Source organism: Vicugna pacos, chromosome 22 (assembly GCF_048564905.1).
Source record: "Vicugna pacos chromosome 22, VicPac4, whole genome shotgun sequence".
NCBI classification, from domain to species: Eukaryota; Metazoa; Chordata; class Mammalia; order Artiodactyla; family Camelidae; genus Vicugna; species Vicugna pacos.
The window spans coordinates 12,687,578-12,710,140 of record NC_133008.1 but is presented as its reverse complement, the minus strand read 5'-3'; the positions used below and the strand labels follow the sequence as shown (position 1 = coordinate 12,710,140).

The following is a 22,563-nucleotide window of genomic DNA, read 5'->3' as shown; positions in this document are numbered from 1 at the left end:
TGCCACAGACTCAGCTCTCTCCCGGGCCTCTCCGTCACACTCCCTCCCTGGCTCCCAGCTCTCTCAGGTGGAAAGCCAAGCCGCCAGGGAATTCCTTGTGCCTTCCCACGGGGCTGGAGCCAAGGGGGAGTTTCGAGGCCACTGGCTATGGTGACAGGGAGGATTCAGGCCCCAGAGAACACTGTTGAAGCACTTCTGTTAGGAGGTTCAACTGGCCATGGAGGAAGGATGGTCCTAAAAAGGACTTTGTGAGAAATATAAAATCCTCTGTGTGAGGGATAGGGCTGGGGACGGAGGGGCCATCTAAAAATGTGGCCACATTTCTCCCAGAGTTTCTCCTGCCTGTTTCTGGGTCAGCCTGCTCAGCCCCTGTCTCCTCTTCTGTTGACCTTGATGCCTCTTTTGGAAACTTCCCAGAGTGGAAAGCAGGATGTCCTAGGTTCTGCAAGCCTCCTTTTACATAGACGGGTCTTCCTGTTGATCCCAAAGAAGGTCTTAAAATACATCATCAGAAATCGTAATTTCAGAACTGGCCAGGTTCTATTTTATGGGTGGGAAACTGAGGAGAGGTGAAGTAGCTTGTCCAGGGTCATCCACACTGCTAACTCCCATTCCATGTTATCAGGATAGAAGTGTGTCTTCCAAATTCAGAACCAGAGACTCATCTTCCAAGTGTGTGGGTGGGTTCACCCACTTTATTTGACTTTCATGGGTCTTTCTTCTCAAGAGTCTTTTCTGGCTGTGGTCCGGGAGCATGGCTGAGATACAACTCAGAATCAGAGCCCCGGCAGCCAGCAGCCATAGCAGCAGCTGGGGATTCCCACATACACCCAGGACCTGGTCAGAGCTCCACCCAGAGGAGGAGCTGCGAGAGGCTCTGCCCACCTGTCTGACTGGCTGGTCCTGCAGCTCTGTCTTCCCACAGAGAGAACCACTCCATCAGAGAGTGGCTGTGTGCCTGCATCCAAGAGGTCAGGGCTGATGATGGAGATAATCTCAGCGACGCAGAAGACCATGCCCTACCTGGAAGCCCAGCCCGAAGACCTGAAGGACCTGTGCTAACAGAGCCTTGGCAGCTGCCTGGTAAGAGAAGTGCTGGCCCCTCCTGCTGCTTGGAGGGAGGAAAGGGAAGGAGATCCAGATACAAGCCCAGCTGGGACTGAGGGAAGGGGGCCAGGTCTGGAATTCGCTGAGCACCTGTTTCGTGTCAGGTCTCACCATTGTCTGAAGTGCCATCTCTTTTACAGTGGAGGGAACTAAACCTCAGGGAGAAATAACACAATCTCAGAGCAAGCGCAGAGTCAAGATTGGCGGTCCTTCTGTCTGACACGAGAGCTACAGGTGTTCCTCTCTGTGTTGCCCCCCAGGACACACACTGCACAACTTCACCGTCTGTGTTTTTCTTAAGGCGGACCCATGGCAATAATACCTTTCCCCACCTCAGCCTAATTCAAGCTCCACCCCTGCTTCCCAACAAGTGGTTCTGTCTATGCTGAGGTGACTGATGACAGGGGAATAGTGCCTATGTAGGAAGGAAGCTAGAGTACGACAAATTTGGGGCTCACAGTATTTATGTGATGGAGATTCCGGAAATGGGAGTGGAAACCTGCACATATTGGAATTACCTCTGCTTCTCAGAGCCAGTCCAGAAAAAGGCGGCATCAGCCACCTGGGTGCCCCTGAAGTCCTGTGTCTGACAGTGTCCTTCCTAGGTGATGCCATACTGAGTGCCCTCAAAATGACACCACAGTCGGCTCACACCCTGGGTGACAGAGTGGGATATATTAGAAAGAGCTTGAGCTTTGGATTCTCATGGTCATAGAGGGATCACTGAAGTCCCCATGGAAGACACAGAAGGGAGAGGAGAATGAAACTCATGTTTATTGAATGCTTTCTATTCCCATTTGTCAGACGGGAAAACTCGGCGAGGTTAAATGACTTTGGTGTGTCTGAATCCAAAGCTGAAGCTCTCTTCTACTGGTAGAGGCGGGATCTTGGCAGAGATCCCCTCAGGGTAGGGTAAGAGTGCATAGGTTGTCCCTGGGACCTCCTGAGTACCGTGTTCCCTGCAAATGCGAAAGGCTAGATGGTTCCAGCCAGAATCTCCAAGGTGTGGCTGCAAGGACAACGCTAGGGGCACTGCCCTCTGGTGGCTCAGTGCACGGCTCTGCCAAATGCCAGCCTCAGCATCTGTATCAGAACTGGTGCTGAAGTTTCCATTCCGGCAGGTGGATACACAAATCATCACTTAATGGTTGGCTCCTCTGCCACATGGGGAGAAGCCCCAGCTGCACATGCCACTTGGGACTTGCTGTGAATGCAGCAGTTTATCCCAGAGATGGATCTGGTGTAAGAAGGACCAGAGCCCAGTGGAATCCAGTTCAGCTTGGGGAACTGGGGACTCTCTTCTCAGATGTAGTGCAAAGAACAGGGGCTTGGAAGACATGGATTCAAATCACAAGCACTTAACGGCCATGTAGCTCAGCCAAATCCCTTCACCAAACTGAGATTCCAGTCTAGAAATTAACACCTAGTAGGCCAGACGGTCAGGAGAGTTAAATGAGATCAGGCACCAAGCATGGTACTAGGACCTAGAAGCATTTAGAGGGCTTTCTATATTTCTCTTTCCTTCCATTATAAAATGAAACACTCTTAGCAAAGTAACCAGAACAAGCAGGGTGAGACGGGATCACATGTCTGGGTCTAGCCGGGGCAAAGCCTCTCAGAGCTTAAGACTCCCTGGAGAAGACTCAGAGGCCCAGGGCTCAGACACTCTCTCTTCCTAATTTAGGACTGGCTACAGGGAAAGCACGATTCAACAGGGGCCTTATTGCCAGAGACTGGATGGTTCCCCAACTTACTTGATCAAGGGCAGTTTCTTACAAGAGAAGGGAGAATTGAGGAAAATCCCTAAAGGAGAGTGGAGCTAATTCAGGCCAGACTAGGAAGAAGCTGCAGATGGCCCTGGGCTGGGGGAAGAAACGGGGTATAGTAGGCAGCAGAGTGTCCATAGGCAAGTCTCCACACCTGCGCTCAGCATCTGGAGGGCCCCCGCCCTCCTTCATTCACCTGGCAAATGCAAACACATTTTCAGAATCAAATGACCTTCTCTGTGACTTCCGTCCTGGTCCCACCCTTTCCCAGTGGAGCTAACCACCCACTTCCTTTGCACTCCTTCCTTGAGTCCCTTTGCCTTGGCCCTTGTCATAGGACAAGCACAGGGAATGTTGTGTTCTTTCGCTGCTTACACTCTGCCCTACAAGACAGGAGTTCCTGGGATGCCTCACACGTGTCTGGGTCCTAGCAGGACCTCACTGAGCCTTTGGAAAATTGAATGAACGGGTGGAGGGCATGGGAGCCCCCCATGGAGGCTGGGGATAGGGGGACAGACAGGGGTTGGGGAGATAAACTAAAGGGGAAAAGTTTGATTATGAGCATTGGTGGGTTGGTGATGGTGATTTTACAGCTGGTGTTGTTGATGAGTGAGAAGGAAAAGACAGAGGCAGAGAAACATGACAGAGTGCAGACTTATAGGAGCTTACATATGGGCAAAGATATCCATTATTGATTTTGTAACAGTAAAAAACTTGGAAATATGTTATATAAGTGTTGGTACATTGATCTTATGAAAGACCTTGCAGCCATCAGAAAGAATGAGGCAGATTTATAGGAACTGACATGGAAAGGTCCCGCTGACACTGGGGAAGAGGATGTGTCATCGTGCAGTGATTATAAGTGCTTGGGTCAGCTTGCCTGGATTCAACTCTGCCCCTCACTTGCTGTGTAATCTTGGGACTGTTTCTTATCCTCTCTAAGCCTCAGTTTCTTCATTTGCAAAATAAGGAGAATGGTAGTAACTACTTCAAAAGTTCTGAGGATTGGAAAGGTTCTTAGCATGGTGTAAGCATGCATTCAATATTCAATAACGATTTGCTATTATTATTGTTAAGTGAAAATGTAAAAAGCAAAAAAAAATGCAAACTATCATCCAAATTTTACTTTTAAATATTTTTCTCCATGCAAAGATATACGTGTTTATGAATATATATGTGGATGTGTGGACAAAACAACTGTTCACAGTGGTTATCTCGGAGGTATGAGACTAGGGAGAAGTGAGGGAGAGGTTTACACTGTTTTTCATTAGAAAATTCTCACTCTGAACTGGTGTAGCCTGTGAAGTGTGGTACTGCCATTCATTAAAACAGACTGGAGGAAATATGCTCATTTCCAAAGTGGTCCTTATATAAAATGTACAAAAAAAGCAGTTTCTGGTGTGACTTGTGCTCTGCTTCTCCACTTTGATATCTCAAAGCATCCCACCAATGGCTATGGGTACCCATTTCACAGAAGGGGTAAGCTGTTTTTTTAAATAGAGCTTACTTTTTAGAGAAGTTTTAAGTTCACAGCAAAACTGAGCGCCCCACACATGCACCGCCATCTCCACCATCAACATCCCCCACCAGAGCGGTACATTGGATAAATCAATAAATCTACATTGACACATCATTGAGATTTACACTTTTATACATTTCTATCTCGTTTCCATTTCTACAATAAGCATGTGTTTGTTTTGTTAGTAAAATAATATTAATTAATGGCTGAATTACACCCTAAGCCCCAGAATGGCTGGACTCCAGAGACTGGTCTGTTCACAGAGGCTACCACAGAGGAGGGGATGACTCACCCTGGGCTTGCCTGGGAATGGGGCCTGAGCTCCCCCCATCCCGAGAATCCCCAGTCTGCTGTCACCAACGTGACGGGTCACAGATTGCTTGCCTGGCTTCTGCTGCTCTTTCAGAGATATCTGATAGCAGCTCCCAAACCCATGGAGGCCAGGCCCCTGGGCAACACCTACCCTGGCAGACTGCACACATACATGCTGCTCACCCACACCAGCTGAACAGCTTCAGAGCACGCAGGGAGCAGGTACAGGAGGTTGGGAGAGCAGCCAGTGTGACTGGGCGGTGAGGCTGCCAGCCCTGGATCCTGAGTCTCTTCTGACATTCACTAGCACTGTGAGCTTTCCAGGAGCTCTGTTTCCTCATCGCAGTACAGGGGTTAACCCACCACCCCCACGAGGCCTTTGCGAGGATCATCAAGTGAGAAGATGGGTGGGAAAGTACATTCCTTGGCACATGGAGGGCCTCGGGAAGTTTTCATTTCCTGTCTACGTGACTTGCTTAACGGGCCTAGACCCTCGGATAAACGGCATGGTTGGGGACAGTTTATAGCTGGGGATGTCCTTCCTGGCAAAGTCAGGACAAGGCCAGGGTAAGGACAGTCCTGGGGCTCCCCAAATACACAGCTGAGGATGGACCGGCTACATCTCTGGCCTGGTGGTGAACCACTCTCTAAACAAGTCCTCAGCCCTTACTTGGGTTGGATTTAAAATGTGATCATCCATAATGAAGTCATTCCTGGATGACACGCAGGGAGCAGGAGCTGTGAAGGAAAGGTATGGAAAGAGACTGCTCCCCGCAGACATGGAGAAGATGCTGTAACTGATGCCCCACAGCCTAGGGGCTGGGCTGGGCTCGGAGGAGGTGAGCCTTTTGGGTTGTCTGCCTCTCACCTGCTCCATCTGTCTCCCCAGGTGATTTCTACTTTGGCCCCTCTCTGCGTAAGTTCTTCAACATGAGGCACGGTCTCCACTTGACCTTCCTGTGCCTGAGTCTCTTCACTGGAAGGTGAGCTTTGCTACCCCACAGTGGCCTTGGTCTGAATTGCTCTGTGTTTTGCATGTGGTGGGAGGGGTTGCAGCTCTTTCTACTTCCCATTGGCAAGAAAAAAACCTCGTCTCTTCACCTCCCTGGCACACCAGGACAATACAACTTCCTGCCATTTATTCTATCTGGAGAATTGAAGCTTCCAAAATGGTCATAGATGGACAAACCCCTTGTGTTTTGGAGGAAGACAGCTGGAGGGTCCCAAATTACTATGACATTGTGATATATGGCCAATGGGTAATAAAATGGGGTGGGAAAAAACATATATTAACTCAGCAGCTGAAAATTAGAGATTTCTCTTTGGGGAGGTCACTGCTGGTACATGGGCACAGCCACACACGTACAGGCAAACACAAGCTCAAGTGTACGTGTACACCTGTGTGTCTACATACAAAGAAGCATGCACACCGAAACCCATTTTCTTTTCCAGGATGTGCCTCCAGGGGAATCAGTTTAGCAACGAGGTCAGCAGAAGTGACAAGCTGTCCCTGCCTGGCTTCGAGAATCTCACAGCAGGATATAACAAGTTTCTCAGGCCCAATTTTGGCGGTAGGTCATTCTTTTTGTCCAGGACATCAATTCAAAAAGACAGGAACGGAGAAAATATGGAGACGAGGGTTTCAGGAGGCTTTAGCTGACTGCATTTTCTATTCTGCAGCCTGTTAAGTGTTAGCAGTGATCGATAAGGAGAGCTGCCCATGATTTTTCATGCTACTTTGGAGAAAGCACTTTCTCTGGTCTCTCCACCTGCAGGGTAAAGAAACACTTCTCCCCACTGAGGAGGTTACATGGGCCTCCTAACAACCTCGTACACACTGTCTTCCTTCTGCCCACACTTCCAGGGTCATTCAAGGAACTCACTATGTCTCACCTGGGTCTTCCTGCCTCAGCCTGCCCCCTCAAGGCTAACCCTCTACTCTGCCACCTGGATGACCCACCTAGGGCCTTTGCCTGCTCAGAATACCTGCTTGCATCCCAGCATCCTCAGCATGGAGTCCAGAGCCCTTTGCATGGACCACCAGGCCCTTCCTAGCCCAGCCTCTGTCTGTCAGTCTCATCTTCCCCAACTCTTCCCCATTATGCTGGATTACAAGTGTTCCCACCGACCTCCTTGGCCTCCTTGGTCTCCATGACTTGCTGAGACTGCTTATCTGCCTAGAATGGCTTGGTTCAACTTGAGTCCCTGACCAAATGTCAATTTTCCTTCATGTCTCAGATGAAAGGCTTCCTCTTCTGAGCAGTCCACCCAGATTCCTCCAGGCCCCATCCCCTTTCTTCACACTTTATTTTGAACAACCTCCAAATCATGGCCATTACCTCATGATACTGTCACTGTCACTGGCTTTATGTTTGTCTTAGCTCTAGGCTACAGCCCCTTGGGGGAATCTTGCTTTGTTTACCTCACTAACTCCAGCAGCAGCTCAGGCTTGACAGATACCAAGTTGTCAAGATTAAAATCTGTTGAAAGAATGAGGCAAGAAGGGAAAGAAGGAGGCCACCACCCACCTCCTCACAAGGTCTCAGTCTCTCTGTTTATAAAATGCAAGATTGAACCAAGATGGTCACTGACATCTTGTTACCTTGAGCAGAAAGTAGTGGAAAGAGCCTTGGAGTTGAACAAACAGGAGTTTGGCTCCTGGCTCTACTGCTGGGCAAGCACCTTAGCTTTCTGAGCCTCAGTTTCCCTTTCTGTTATGGGGACATATCATCTACCTCAAGCAGAGGCATGAAGTGCATAAACCAGGCTGCAGTCTATTTTAATCCCCTTTCCTTCCTGCTCCTCCTGTAAATGATAAAATTCTCTGGTTCCATCTAGGAGTCCTACGTAGTCCAGGTCCTCTGAGGAGCAGGCACCAAGAAGGGATTTTCTGTGCAAGACATTTAATGGAATCATATCTGTGATGAAATACAGGGCAGGAAAAGAAGCTGGAGAGTTGTCAGACCTGCATTGCAGTCTGGAGGAAGGAGCGAGCGAGGGAAGGAAGGTTGCTGGAGGTGTCAGACTACAGTGCAGTTTTAAGTGTGTTTGGAAAGGCCGCCAGAGAGTCCTTGACCCTTTGGTGCAGCCTCCATGCCTCCCAGGACCAGGCCTACGTTAGGATTCCTGCCATGCTTAGCCCCCTCGGTGGGACGTAGCCCATGGGATGCGTGGCCTCTGAGCAAGCGTGGTGGTAGATTTCAGAGCACAGTAGCTGGGACCAATCACACCCCCTTCATCCGGAGATCTGAGAGATGCATCTTCATGGCCACACAGTTAGGATTTGAAGTCCTGATGCTACGAGATCTAGGGAAGCTTAAACCTCCCCTGGCTTTCCCAGGCCCAGCTGAACACTAAGGACAAGCACGTGAATCTGTGCACCTGGTTAGATCCACTCAACAATTCCTCTGCCTCCCAAATCCCGAACCATTAGGCCAGGACACTATCCTTCCTGTTGCCTGCTTACAGGCCAACAAGGTAGGGTCCTTGGGCAAGGTGCTCATTCTGAACCTGGGGTCGACTTAAGGGGACTTGAGGCCCGGATCCACCTGGGCTAAAAATGGGGCAAGGGGTTTTCAGTCAAAAGGAGGAGAAGGCACAACCCTCACCCCTGGTCGTGAGCCTTCAGCACTCTGCCTCCCAACAGAACCTGTGCTTGCAAAGCAGCCTCAAGGCCCAAAGAGGGGCTGGTTGTTCTCTGTAATGTCTGTCCACCCAGGTCTAGGACCCTGGGGTCCTTGAGTGACAAGACCTCCATAGAGTTTCTCAGGGACCGAGCTAGACAGCACAGGTTTGCAAGCAGGCCCTCCTGAACTCTGCCCAGGACTTGCCGTTGACCTCTTTCCTAGGAAAAAGCTGCCCTCTGGTGGCACAGCTGACATTTATAATTCGAGGGGAAGAAAGAGCAAGCTCTGGTCCATAAAAAAGTCAACCTTGAAGCAAGGCCTGGACTAGACTGCTTAGAAACAAACTAAGCAAACAACAAAAAACCCAGTGAGGCTGGAGCTCTCGTGTGTTTTCCATTCTCCATGTCTCGCAGGGAGGGCAATGAACACTGACTGACCCATTGCCCGCTGTGTTCTAGGCACTTAAAATAGATCCTGTAACCATCCCAGCACAGCCCTTGATGGCTGGTATCAGCTGCTCTATTTTACAGGTGAGAGAGTGTAGAACAGAGAGATTTAAGCAATTTGTTCAAGGTGACACCGCTATGAAGTGGCCAGCAGGGGCTTCAAACACTCTGACCCATTAAGCTCCTTTTTTTGCTGCTGCACCTTGCTGCCTTGTGGGGCAGAAAGTCACTTAGCACCACACTCCTTCAGCACCTCCCAGGGTCTGCCCTCAAAGCCTTCTCCCTTTTCCACCAAGTATTAACACCAAGTGTTAACTTAATTACTCTTAATTGCATTAGCTTTAAAACTCCAACTCCAAATTCTTACCTATATTTTGTGGCTTGGTTCCTCCAATTAACAACTAGGTTGCTCTGTCTGATTCCCCCCAGTTCAATGTTTTTAAGCTTCCTTTGAATTCTGCCTCTCCTTTTCTTTGTTAATGCCATTGTCACAGCTCCCTGAGGCACCCCCAGTTATTTATCACAAGTGAATGCTATTGTGCCCATCAACCTGGCGAGGAAAGTTGTTCCTTTTCCAGAATTAGCTGAGATCACGGAAAAGAGGGCGAAGGGAAGGCAAATGCTGTTTACTGAGTGCCTGGTATTAAGTGACAGAAACAGTGCCGGAGGCTTCGTACAGGTAATTATTTCCGAGCAGCCTCTGGATGTCCAGCTAGGCAGGCACTTCATGAACATTCCTACTTGCCACCACCCTGCAAAGAAGTTGTCACACACCCAACCTCATTTAACCCTCTCCATGATGCTCTGCTGTCCTCAGCATTGTTCGTATCTGCAGATGAGAAAACTGTAGTTCGGAAAGACTTGGCAACTTCTCCCAGATCGAAACTCCCATCTTTCTGACTCCTGGGCTTTTCTTCCACATCTCAGTGTAAGGAGGAGTCACTGTCCCTGGCCTGGCCTGGCCTGGCCGCTGGGAGTGGTGGCTGTCAGCCTCAGTCCCGAGAACTAAGACAAGCACTCTCAGGACTGCGGGCCCATCTGCCGAGACTCCAGGATTGAGGCCCAACATCCGTGCACAGACCAAGTGGGATGGTTCTGCAGTTCCAAATAGCTTAGGGCTCCTGGAGAGTAAAGGAAGAGGAGGAAAAGTGTCAGGAGGGGGAGCGGGAGCTCGACCAAACCTCTATTACATTTCGAAACAATGAGCCCCTGGCAAGCACCATAGGAAAACCCCTCCAAATAAGAAGTAGCAAATACCACTACATTCTTTAAAATACGCACTCATGAATATAGTATTTGTGTATTTATGTATTTGGCTAACTATATATTTGTGCATTTTTTTTTCATATAAAAGGGAGGCACACTCTGCACAATGGTTCCTCCTGAGGTGGGGAGGATAGAAACTAACCTTTTACTTTATATACTTCTAAAGTGTTTAGAATTTTCCAACAGGCAAGTGTTACTTTTGTAATTTTCTAATATATATGTATTTTTAATTGTGCTGAAGGAGGGTTAGGGAAACTTCCATTTGTGTTTCTATGTAACTCTTTCCGGTTTCTTCTTCACTCTTAGGAGACCCTGTTCAAATAGCACTGACTCTGGACATTGCGAGTATTTCCAGTATTTCCGAGAGTGACATGGTAAGGCTGGACTCTTCGTCTTCCACGCAACAAGCCCTTCTCCTTGTGCTTTATGGGAATACATTTTCTAGCTACTCACAGCAGAGCAGAGACTTCCTTGCAGTGGCAGAAGCTGGAGACCTACCCTAAAACTCAAGACAGTGAAAGATTCTTGTAAAACAGATCTTCTGAGTATCAGGAGGGAAGTGGATCCAAAGGCCAGGAGGGGAGAAACAATGGAGTGGAGTGGGTGCATCTGGTGAGGGATAAACTGGGGGAAAAGAATAAAAGAGCAAGGTCCGCTTAAATGTCACGTGGTCCCTCACAGAGGGAGAGACAAGCGGATGAAAACCAGCAATCACATAACTGCTTTCGCCCCACGTCTCACTTGAGAGAACACATTAGAGACAAGATGACATTAAAGGCAGTTTGCCAAGAGGGTCCACGGTAGATTCCGGGTAAATCCGGGACAACCTAAGCACTTTGCTCATCAAAACTGTCAACTTGGTGGGGACTTTGTGATGAAGGGCAAGTAAGTTAAGGCCCTGAACACGCTCCTGTGGGGTTCCTAGGCAACGGGCGTTATTATCTAGAATAAATAAGGTGCTTTGCTCTCTTACTGCTACAGGCCACCAGCTCAAGACAGACTTTATTCAGCCATGTGTAGTGCAGTATGTGCTCGTGACCTCAGTGGAGGTGGGGAGGGGAGTAGGACGACCCCTTCTCTTCCATGTTCTGAGTCTTTCCCCACCCCCACCCGCCCACTTCCCCTCCCCGGCTGCCCGCTCAGGACTACACAGCCACCATATACCTCAGACAGCTCTGGACAGACCCGCGGCTGGTGTTTGAAGGCAACAAGAGCTTCACTCTGGATGCACGCCTCGTGGAGTTCCTCTGGGTGCCAGACACTTACATCGTGGAGTCCAAAACGTCCTTCCTCCACGAAGTCACTGTGGGAAACAGGCTCATCCGCCTCTTCTCCAATGGCACAGTCCTGTATGCTCTCAGGTACCGGGGCACCTGCCGCCTCAGGGTTGGAGGGGATAGGTCTGAAAGAAAAGGCAGAGATAACATCTTGGGCAGTTCTCACCAGCACTGGGATAACCATTCCAAAGTGCCCCCCTGCTCATGTGCCTGCCTTCTTAGATCCTTGTCCCCTGGCAGAGGGGCTCTCTCTCTCTCTCAGTCCAGTTTGGCTCAACAAGCATCTACTGAGAAGGCGTGCTCTGTGCCAGGCCGGTGCTGGACCTGAGGATTCGGAGCTGAATAAGACGTTGTCCTGACACAGACACACCAGCAGATGAAGACAGGCACTGGGGGTCCAAGGTGGGGAGTAGGTTAGTGGTTTGGAGTGATGCTAGAGGATGCTTTCACAGGACTCCGAGTTGAATCTCAAAGAGTAAACGGAGGTCAGCCAGGAAGAGGTAAGGGGAACAGCAAGAGCAAACAGGTGATACAAGGAACTTTCATTTCATGTTGCTCAGTGAGGCTGGGATGGCTCCAGAATGCATCTCTACTTATCTGAGTCATTCTTGCACAGAGAATCAAAGTACCGTCCCCCGAAGCCTCACCACCTGCAGTCGCGGGCTCCCCTTTGCTGCCTCCCCAAATCACTGAGACCAAAACTTCCGCTCATCCAACTGTTCACCAAGTCGCTGGTTGGCAGGAACAGGAAAGATGCCCCTGGGGTGCGGCATGAGGCAGCCCACAGGCAGAGGACTCATCGCTGCCTGTGCCAGGGCTGGACAAGGACTCAAGGACTGCAAACCTAACAGTCCCAGGGGCCCTTGGGAGAAGGCCAGGAACCAAATATTCACGAGGCTGATCTTAAATGCCAAGCGAGAGGCTGAAGTTATAAAACGACGACTGAGCTAAGCCCCAGTTTCCTCAGCAGCAAAAGGAGAATAATAATATTTCCTACCTCATAAAGCTGTTGTAAACATTCAAAGGGATAATGCACATGAAGCACTTTGTGTAGGGATGGGCTCCTCGTGGGTTTGTCATAAAGATAAACGTTAAAAACTGGCTGCAAAAGCATCTCAAACAAGTGAATGAGCGACTCTGTTCTGTAATATTGTTGCAAGCTTGCCTCTGAATTGCCAACATTCCAACTTCCTCTGCTCTGGACTCCAGAGTCTGGAGTCTTGCAAGTATTGCTTAGCATGAAAAAACTCAGGACTGTTTTGAATGCAGGCACCACATTCACTGTAAGAGTCAAGGTGAAAGTCCTCTTGGAGTGGCCCTTAAGTACATGCTTAAGTATATGGGAGTATATGCTTTCTATAGCAACCTCGTAACACTGCCTATGAACACATTTTTCCTTTCTTAGAATCACAACAACTGTTGCATGTAACATGGACCTGTCTAAATACCCCATGGACACACAGACATGCAAGCTGCAACTAGAAAGCTGTGAGTATTTTCTGGGGGGACTTAGAGCTGCGTATTCATGAAAAGTGTCCTATACAGAGTGGCCCTTCTTTTTCTGATGTCGGTGACCATGGGTTCAGTCCTTCTGGATATACATCCAGAGAGATTTAGAGGCTGCGCAAGAACAAACCTTCCAATGTTACATCTTTGGGGGAGGACCACTGTGCATTGGCACCAGTATTAGTATTTCCACCTAAAAGTGGACAGGACAGCCAAGGAAATGGGGGACAATAAGATTAGGAGGGGACCTCAGAATCTGCTAAGGCACGGAAGCCAGAAAGAATACAGCAGAGGTTAGAAATGATAAATACACAAAGCAATCATTGGCATTTGTCGCACAACGGCTTCCAACCTCTAAAAGAAATTGATGTATACAAAGCTTAATACAATAAGGCTAGTAACTGGGCATCTAAACTGCAATCTGGGGATTTGCTTTTGGTGAGGAATGAGGACTCTAAGCTGATGGGTGTCAAATGAATTCCTGGCACTGTGAGTGATCTCCATGGTTCCTTAGTAAACCACTCTGAAATGCCCACCAAATCTGGGGAGGTGGCAACTGTGATACCTGTCCTGGGAACACAATGCCACATTTAGGAGATACTAAGGCATCAAGGCATGTCTTGTGCAAGGAGGAAAAACTATAGCTAAGCACTGGAAAGCAGTGGGCACTTCTTACATGAGGACACAAGTGGCCAACATCCAAGAAGCACAGCCATTATGAGGCAGCAGTCATTATTCAGAGGTAGACATTTAATTAAACACTCAGGCAGGCAGATTAATTACCTTATTGATTAAATGCATGTAATATAGCTGGTTGGGGGCAGACTAAAATTTGAGGTTATCAAAAAGAGAACTCATTTTCAGCCCCACATAGAAGAAGCAATTGCCCTCCATGGGTGGCTCTGCTCAACTCAAATCCCCGGAGTGAGATTTTCCTAGAAACTTCAACACTCTGCTTGTACAAATACCATCCCCAGGGAGCAGAGGAAGCTTTCACTGAATGTTTATTAGCAGTTATTTGGGTACAGAAACCTCACCAAGGGCGTTTTTCCTGAACTCCAACCCTAGAAAAGAATTGATACCATCCCACAATTGCTCATTTCCACCCAGGGACAGAGCAATGAGAATGTAATGATTCTGAGCATTTATTAGTCATAAAAGCAAAGTATCTAAATAGACGCTTGTACAACTCACTTTTCAAGGTATATTTTTTCCCTTTGGGATCCGAGGTCTCTTTGGACAGCTAGCTTCAGTAAGTTTGGGGGTGCTTCCAAGGGAAAGCCCACAGATAATTTTTACCTGGAAATCCTCTAAGAGCTCATGACTACTTCTCCACCTTATGGAGGGGGAGATAACCACTGATAGACAGTGGATACCATAAGCTAAGATCTTAACAAAATGTTAGTCCCAACACTGGCATCCCATTTCCCAGTAGCCTTGAAAAACGAAGGTCCATGTTTACAATCACTGGGCTTTTCCAGGCACTAGCTGTGTAACTTTGGGTGAGTAGAAGTAACCTCATTTGCCTCATCAGTGAAGCAGGAAAACTAGTAGTATTCGGCACAAAGAGTTATTTTGTAACAGCTGTATAAATTGCACAACATAAAATTCATATCATTTTAAGTGTACAATTCAAAGGTTTTTAGTAAATTTTCTGAGTCGTCCAACCAATGTCCAACCATTGTCCAACCATTTCCATTGCCCCAAATTGCCCATTTGCAGTCACTCCCCATTGCCACCACCAGCTTCCAAGCAACCACTAACCTGTCTCTAAGAATTTGCCTTTTCTGGATATTGCATCTAAGTGGAATCAAATAATACGTGGCCTTTTGCATCTGGCTTCTTTCACTTTGCATAATGTTTTTGAGGTTCATACATGATGGAGCATGCATCAGTACCTCATTCCTTTCTTACGGTTTTATTCCAGGCTAAAGAATACACGTAGTACAAGTTGTTCTGCCTTGTTTCCACCTTTCAGCTGTTATGAATAGTGCTGCTGTGAAAATTTGTGTACACGTCCTTTTGTGGACATGGTTTGATTTCTCCTGGACATATACCTAGAACAGAAATGCTGGGTCAAATTGATGTTTACATTTTCAAGAAGCTGCCAAACTGTTTTCCAAAGTGGTTGCACCGTTTTACATTTCCATCGGCAGTGTTCCAGCTTCTCCACATTCTCACCATCTGTTATTGTCTGTCTTTTTCATTACAGACATTCTAGTGAATGTGAAGTGGCATCTTACTGTAGATTTGATTTACATCTGTCCAAGGACTAATGATTGTGAGCATCTTTTCATGTGCTCATTAATCATTCATCTATCTTCTCAAAGATATCATTTGAGGATTAAATGAGATGATAACACTGTAAAGCACCTAGAAATGTAAATGGTCATTAAGTGACACATTATCATCGGCATCCATGGGCTATGGTATTAAACTTTCTTGAGGTACAATCCTGGCTTTGTTTTTCATCTGCCTTTTTATCCTGAGAAAATTATGCAATCTCTCTGAAGCTGATAATTTTTCATGTATAAAATGGGCAAAAACATTACAGTTTCTCAATTTGAAGGCACAGCATTTATTAAATAATAACGTTTTAGGGAAAATGTAAGCTGTACTTTATATATATATCAACTGTAAGACCCATTTCAATTTCATAAGATGTAAAAAAAATAGCTTTTACAAAATGAAGAAATACAGAGGTGTGCCTTGCAAGCTTGTAAGAATCTTAGACACAAAATGTGTAAAGGACTTAACATAAATGTTTAATAAAAGGTAGCTATTACTACTATCATCAACTATATTGGTAAAACTGCTTTGAGATTTATCAAGCACCTATATTTACAGACACCAATAAAGTGGTTGGCTGCAGGTTTTTTGTTTTTGCATTTATGCCAATATGGAAATATGAACAGATAGATTGTGAAGTCCCTGAGAACCCTCTCCAAGGTGTTAGACTGTCCTGAAAGGCAATATCTAGCATAGTATTCCTTTGCTAGATATGTGTTCAATAAATATGATTTAAATAATGAGGGAGGCCACTTCTAGTAGCTTATCATCTACCAGGTCTATACAATGCTCAGCATAGAACCCGTTCTCAATTGATGGTGAAAAGCCCCTAGCAGGTCATCTCATTCTGAGTAGATGCTGCAATTACACTTGAGAAATCATGCCCAGTTTTGCATGGGATCATCCCTGGACTTAGCACTGTCAAAAAGACAGAGCTCCTGATGTCTCCAGACCGTAGCATCTTCCCGAACAGTTCAATCTGCTAACTTCCTGCACTGACCACGGGACTGTTGCACTTGCCAGGGGGCTATGATGGGAACGACGTGGAGTTCAGCTGGCTGAGAGGGAACGACTCAGTTCGCGGGCTGGAAAACCTGCGGCTTGCACAGTACACCATACAGCAATATTTCACCTCAGTTACCAGGTCACAGCAGGAAACAGGTAACTCGTGGGACAAAATGCATGAATGCAAAATAGCTGAGTTGCATCCTGGGTCAGAAATATCATCTCTTTTCCTCTTGATCCCTCTGGGGCCCAGGAACCCCTCCTCAGTGTGGTAGGGCAGCAGCGTTTGGGCGTGGCACTTTTACCTGCTCCACACCCACTGCTGCAATGGTCCCCAGGGGGCTCACAGTCTAGTGGGGCAGATGTCAAGGAAACCAGCAGTCCCGATGCTGCAGGACTGTCATGGGAGAGAAAGGCACAAGAAGATGATCATGGGTGGGGGCGTCCGCACTCCCACAAACCCCATTCTACACAGCCGTGATTTCTTTCATTGAAACTATAATGACAGTTCACGATTAACTACGCTTCGGTGAATAACAGATGGCTTAATGTGAAGATAGCTAAGTTAAACACCCCGCAGGGAAACCACTCCGCTAGTAGGTGAGCAGGCATGACTTCTTATCCCTTGTTCATCCCTTCAGGAAATTACACGCGATTGGTCTTGCAATTTGAGCTTCAGAGGAATGTCTTGTATTTCATTTTGGAAACCTACGTTCCTTCCACTTTCCTGGTGGTGCTATCCTGGGTTTCTTTTTGGATCTCCCTTGATTCAGTCCCTGCAAGAACCTGCATTGGTAAGTAGCTCCAACGGGAGACTTCAAAGAACTAGATTATTAGGTCCTGATGTATTTACTTCTTTAACCTTCTACTATTGTTTTCATTGATATTCACAGGGCAGTTCCAGGAGCTGGTTTCTTTAGAGAGTCTTTTACAGAGAGAGACAGAGAGACAGAGACAGAAAGAGACTACTTTAGGAATAGCGCATTTTTAAACTTGTGTTTTACAGTGATAGATAAGGAAGAATTGTGAGTAGATGGTCTACTGACAGTTATTTGGCTTCCTGAACATCACCATCCTGTGAGAAGACAGAAGGTGAAACATTTAGAAAATCTAATCACTCATATCTGTACAAAATGGGCAAATCAACCCTGTTCCAGAAGGGAACTATGTTCCAAAATGAGCTATGTTCTGTTTCTGAGTCCCATCACTACCTTGCCAACTCCTGAATGGAGACAGCATGCCAGGTGATGATGGAAGGTTCGCTGGCCGCTGACGTGGGCACACTGCTTACCTGTCTTCCCAGGAGTGACCACCGTATTGTCAATGACCACACTGATGATCGGGTCCCGCACTTCTCTTCCTAACACCAACTGCTTCATAAAGGCCATCGATGTGTACCTGGGGATCTGCTTTAGCTTCGTGTTTGGGGCCCTCCTGGAATACGCAGTTGCCCACTACAGCTCCTTACAGCAGGTGGCAGCCAAAGATAGGGTAAGAATTGTGAGGGTCCTGTATATGGTTCATCACCTATGCCGTATGCTGGTCTGTAGAGATGACCTGGACCTGGTTCCTGCCCCTAGTGATTCACTTTGCACCAGTGATTTTCATCCTTGTTTGGGTGGGAGGATCCGGAAATCATGACACCTCTTTAAAAAGATTGCTCTTTTTGCTAAATACAATGAGATATTAATTAATACGTGTAATTTTCCGGCAGAAAATAACTATGTTTTCTGTATGCAGCATAAAATCAACCACAAGAACAAGCATCTATGAAAAACCCAGTATCAAACCAAACATGATCAGCTGCTTATAAATTTCAGATTAATACGTATTTACTATTTATTCTTTTGCTGCATTCTTGTTTTCTTAAATTATACAAGGAATGGTTTACTGAAAAAGGTACAGAAAAATTATGTTGTGGCAAATTTCATGATTAGCATATTTTTCTGTTAACTAGGAAAGACTCATTATCTGACTTAGCAGTGAAACACCACAGTCCAGAAAAATAATAATGATTATTATCAGTTGAGAATTTATGTGCCACCCATAGTCACAAGCTTTTTGCAAATATTACATCATTTTAAATGTTCATAACAACCCAGTAAGGCTATCTCCATTTTTATAGTTTTTGTAGTTTTATAGGAATCTGAGGCATGGGAAGGTAAGTGACTTATCCAAGGGGACACAGACAGTAAGAGTCAGAGCTGGGATTCGAACAAATCTTGGCTCCCAGCCTGACACTTATCTGCTATTTCCACTTGCAGTAGGCAATGGGCCGTGCCCTTAACTATTATTCTCTGCAAGCCCATGGAACCCTGGGATTCTTTGGAAGCCCAATTTCATAGACATTGGCATAGTAAAGCTCATGCTAACAGGCAAGAAAATGATAGGGATCCAGTGCAGAGGAGCTGTCCACCTTTAGGAAAGTGCCGGGACTACACAGGGTCTAATGGTAAGGAAACGAATTCAGAATAGCCCAAATATCCAGTTGCCTTTTCTCGTGTTTGACTATCATGAACAATTTTTCACACAGTCGTATTACTCAAGTACAAAAGGCAAATGATCATATGTGCCAGCCAAAGAATATGGATTTCATTTATTTTACTCCCTATAGGCTTCCTTTTCAATATTTGTTGCTTGTAGATTTTTTGATGATAGCCATTCTGTCAGATGTGAGGTGATGTTTTACTGTTGTTTTGATTTGTATTTTTCTAATAATTAGATGTGCTGAGTATCTTTTCATGTGCCTGTTAGTCATCTGGATGTCTTCTTTGGAAAAATGTCTATTCAGGTCTTCTGCCCATTTCTCAGATTGGCTTGTTTGCTTTTTTGATATTGAGTTGTATGAGCTATTTATATATTTTTGAATTAACCCCCTGTTGGTCATATCATTTGCAAATATTTTCTCCCCTTCAGTAGGTTGTCTTTTCATTTCATTGATGGTTTCCTTTGTTGTGCAAAAACTTTTAGGTCTAATTAGGCCCCGTTTGTTTATTTGCTTTTGCTTCTTTTTGTCTTAGGAGACTGAGCCAAAAAAAATATTGCTCTGATTTACGTCAAAGAGTGTTCTGCCTAGGTTCTCTTCTAGGAGTTTTAGGGCTTCAGGTCTTACATTTAGGTCTTTAATCCATTTTGAGTTTACATTTGTACATGGTATGAGGAAATATTCTAATTTCATTCTTTTACATGTAGCTGTCCACTTTTTCAGCACCGCTTATGGAACTAACTGTCTTGTCTCCATTGTATACTCTGGTCTCCTGTGTCACAGATGAATGGATCATAGGTTCATGGGTTTATTCCTAGGCTCTCTATTCTTTTCCATTGATCTGTGTGTCTGTTTTTGTGCCAGAACCATGATGTTTTGATTACTGTAGCTTTGCAGTATAAAGTTCAGGGAGGGTGATACCTCCAGCTATGTTCTTTTATTCTCAAGATTGCTTTGGCAATTTGGGGTCTTTTTTCCAAATAAATTTTAGGATTATTTTTTCCAGTTCTGTGAAAAATATGGGCATTTTGATAGAAATTGTATTAAACCTGTCAACTGCTTTGAGTAGTATACACATTTAAACAATATTAATCCTTCCAATCCAAGAGCATGGGCTATCTTTCCATTTCTTTACGTCATCTTCGATGTCCTTCATCAATGTTTTATAGTTTTCAGAGTATAAGTCTTTCACCTCCTTGGTTAAATTTATTCCAAGGTATTTTATTCTTTTTGATGAGATTTTACGTGGGATTGTTTTTGCTTTCCCCTTCTGATAGTTCATTATTAGTGTATAGAAAAGCAACAGATTTCTCTGTATTAATATTGTATCCTGTAACTTTGCTGAATTCGTTAGTTTTAATCGTTTTTTGGTGGAGACTTTAGGATTTATATATAAGTATCATGCCATCTGCAAATAATGACAGTTTTCCTTCTTTCCTTCCAGTTTGTATGCCTTTTATTTCTTCTTCTTATCTGATTGCCATGGTTACAATTTCCAATACTATGTTAAATAGAAGTCGTGAGAGTGGGCATCCTTGTCTTGTTCCTGTGTTAGAGGAAAGGATTTCAGACTTTTACTGTTGAATAAGATGTTAGCAGCAACTGTTACCCTTGCTCTGCTCAGCCAGAGCCGTGGGTCCAAGTCCCCTTTGTTGCTCACCACCGATCACTCCCCCAGCCTCCACCACCTCCACCCAGTTGTGGAGCCGCACCGCAGGGCAGGCAGAGCCAATGTAGAATCTCTGTGTGTATGGAGGGGGAGGTGAGCTGTGGTAAAGCAGCCACGATCAAAGTCCTGGGCTGCTTCTGATGCGCTGCTTGAGTAAGTGTCAACAATGGCGGCTGCTGCCCGACCCAGACTCCGCCCTGGGACTGGGTCACCTCTGCATTCCACGGCTGAATTTTCCTCCCAGTCCACATGCTATGCTGTCCCAGCCATGGTGGAGAATGGCAACTCCCTGGAATTGCAAGGAGCATCACTATTTCTGTTTGTGTGACAAAGACCTTAAGACGTAGCTGATTTCTGTTTATTCTTGTAATCAATTACCCCCTCCTCCCTGGAAGAGAAGAGAATTCATCAAACATCTACTAAATGCTTTACATAACTTATACTATTTAATCTTCCCACCAGTCTCAAGAGGTAAGTATTAATATCATCAACATTTTGCAGAAGAGGAAATCAAGTTCTAAAGGGATTAAGGTGACTAAAATTTCACAATAGTGAGAGGCAGAATGGGATCTGAACCCAGGTCAGATAGCTTCGAAGCCCAAGCAATTAACATTTAACACAAGGCTCTGCATATCTAGAGTGGGCAATGGTTACTCTTCCCTTACACAAGCTGATGACCTAGGGACGGGTGCTTACAAGCAGGATAACAGGACTGCCAAGTCTTGCTTACCAGTCAGTTTATGAGGCACTCAGTACCACTCTCCATTAAACCCAATTATTCAATACTAAGGCCTTTAAGTATAAAAATACTACTTATTTATTTTGCCGAGTCAAGTCTATCAAGCTAACTTCCCTGTTTATGAACTAGGGGAAGGCGAAGGAAGTGGAAGAAGTCAACATTACTAACATCATCAACAGCTCCATCTCCAGCTTTAAACGGAAGATCAGCTTTGCCAGCATTGAAATTTCTGGTAATGACGTCGACTACAGTGACTTGACGATGAAAACCAGTGACAAGTTCAAGTTTGTCTTCCGAGATAAGATGGGCAGGATTGTCGATTATTTCACAATTCAAAACCCCAGTAACGTTGATCGATATTCCAAACTACTATTTCCTTTGATTTTTATGCTAGCCAATGTATTTTACTGGGCATACTACATGTATTTTTGAGAGTATGCCGAATTGTCTGCATGCCATAGGTCTTCAACAGGACAAGGTAATGATGTAAATGATATTCTAAGCCAAGCGTTCACCTTAACCCAATAGTGCTACAAGTGACTAAAGTAACATTTAAGCATGTCTCCTCAAAGAATGGACTCCCAACCATTATTTAGGCATTATAGAGTCTTTTTTTTTTATTGAGTTAGAGTCAGTTTACAATGTTGTGTCAACTAGGCATTATAGAGTCTTGTAATAGAAACTTCAACCCATTCCTTTTTTTATCCTTTCAAAAGACATCCTATGGAGTCCAATATTACAAACCTACTCAAGGCTGACTGCTCAGTGGCTCCCTGGTCTGCATTTACCTCATATTAAAAATGAGAAGGGGGCCATTACATGTATTGAGTCAAGTGTCAGGTTGTTTCTACATTAATCATACATGCTACTTACTAAATCTCTACAGTGCTGATAAAATACAGTGTGGCCTACTTAGGGAGTAACATTTTCTAGTTTTTGTTTCTGATTAAAATGAAATGTGGGCTTAAGGTCATTCACTGGAAGTCACTGCACTAAATACCAAGATGAGTTTTTAATACAATATTTAATGCCACACCAGAACTGTTCCCGTATTCTGATAAGTCCTACCATTGAAAAATCAAATGTAAGTGAAGAAAAACTTAGTGGATCAGTAATCTCAAACATAGATCCTTATTTCTAAGATATAATGGATTCCCCAAACTGGGAGAGCTCCGGAACTTTATTGCCCCATTTGACTTATCTTTTCATTGTACTCTCATACACAAGCCAGTCCTAAACAATGCGGAAGCCCTTTCTCCACATCATGGGAAGAAGTGGAAGACGTTCTTTTCCCCACTTATTCTAAGAGTCTTAATATAGACTGTTGTCACAAAGCCTTACAGAATCAAGTCCATTTCTATCTGCTGTTCTGACACTGAGCAACATTTTGCCTGGAGCAGATCCCCTGCATCCTTCCAAAAGGAGCCTTTATCCCTATGCGCTAATGATCAGGAATGATGCTTATTAGACAGTGAGCTGCATTACCCAGAAACAAGTGGCTTATCACAAGACAGCTTGGCTGTGCTCAGATCCCTGATCTTTCCAGCTGGA

At 45.5% G+C, this 22,563-nt stretch overlaps 1 protein-coding gene and 1 long non-coding RNA gene across 5 annotated transcripts in view; one reads left to right on the top strand and one right to left on the bottom strand.

Moving 5' to 3' along the window:
• The first annotated feature begins 914 nt into the window (after positions 1-914).
• On the top strand, positions 915-21,707 carry GABRP (gamma-aminobutyric acid type A receptor subunit pi). 2 transcript variants are annotated; one of them, XM_015234973.3, is made up of 10 exons: positions 917-1,083; positions 5,594-5,687; positions 6,157-6,275; positions 10,349-10,416; positions 11,186-11,403; positions 12,725-12,807; positions 16,138-16,275; positions 16,761-16,913; positions 17,423-17,610; positions 21,142-21,707. In XM_015234973.3, exons 2-10 carry the CDS (start codon positions 5,635-5,637, stop codon positions 21,442-21,444), a joined length of 1,323 nt encoding a protein of 440 aa, XP_015090459.2. In that variant the 5' UTR covers positions 917-1,083; positions 5,594-5,634; the 3' UTR covers positions 21,445-21,707. The 2 variants fall into 2 exon arrangements, with proteins under 2 accessions (XP_006199049.1, XP_015090459.2); XM_006198987.4 differs by lacking the exon at positions 17,423-17,610 and having other exon boundaries at positions 915-1,083.
• The window catches only part of LOC140688421 (uncharacterized), a 47,721-nt gene continuing 36,513 nt past the window's right edge, over positions 11,356-22,563 (bottom strand). For 2 of the 3 annotated variants that reach the window (XR_012063102.1, XR_012063103.1), the window contains exon 5: positions 11,364-11,444. This is a non-coding gene — a long non-coding RNA (uncharacterized lncRNA). Of the gene's footprint in view, positions 11,445-22,563 lie in introns of all 3 variants that reach the window. The other variant, XR_012063104.1, reaches the window with a different exon arrangement.

Excerpts from the sequence above, each read along its gene's own strand:
- GABRP (XM_015234973.3), top strand. The coding sequence starts at position 5,635 with ATGAGGCACGGTCTCCACTTGACCTTCCTGTGCCTGAGTCTCTTCACT. Across the intron at positions 10,417-11,185 it reads GTATTTCCGAGAGTGACATG|GACTACACAGCCACCATATA; the intron begins GTAAGGCTGGAC and ends CTGCCCGCTCAG. Across the intron at positions 11,404-12,724 it reads ACAGTCCTGTATGCTCTCAG|AATCACAACAACTGTTGCAT; the intron begins GTACCGGGGCAC and ends TTCCTTTCTTAG.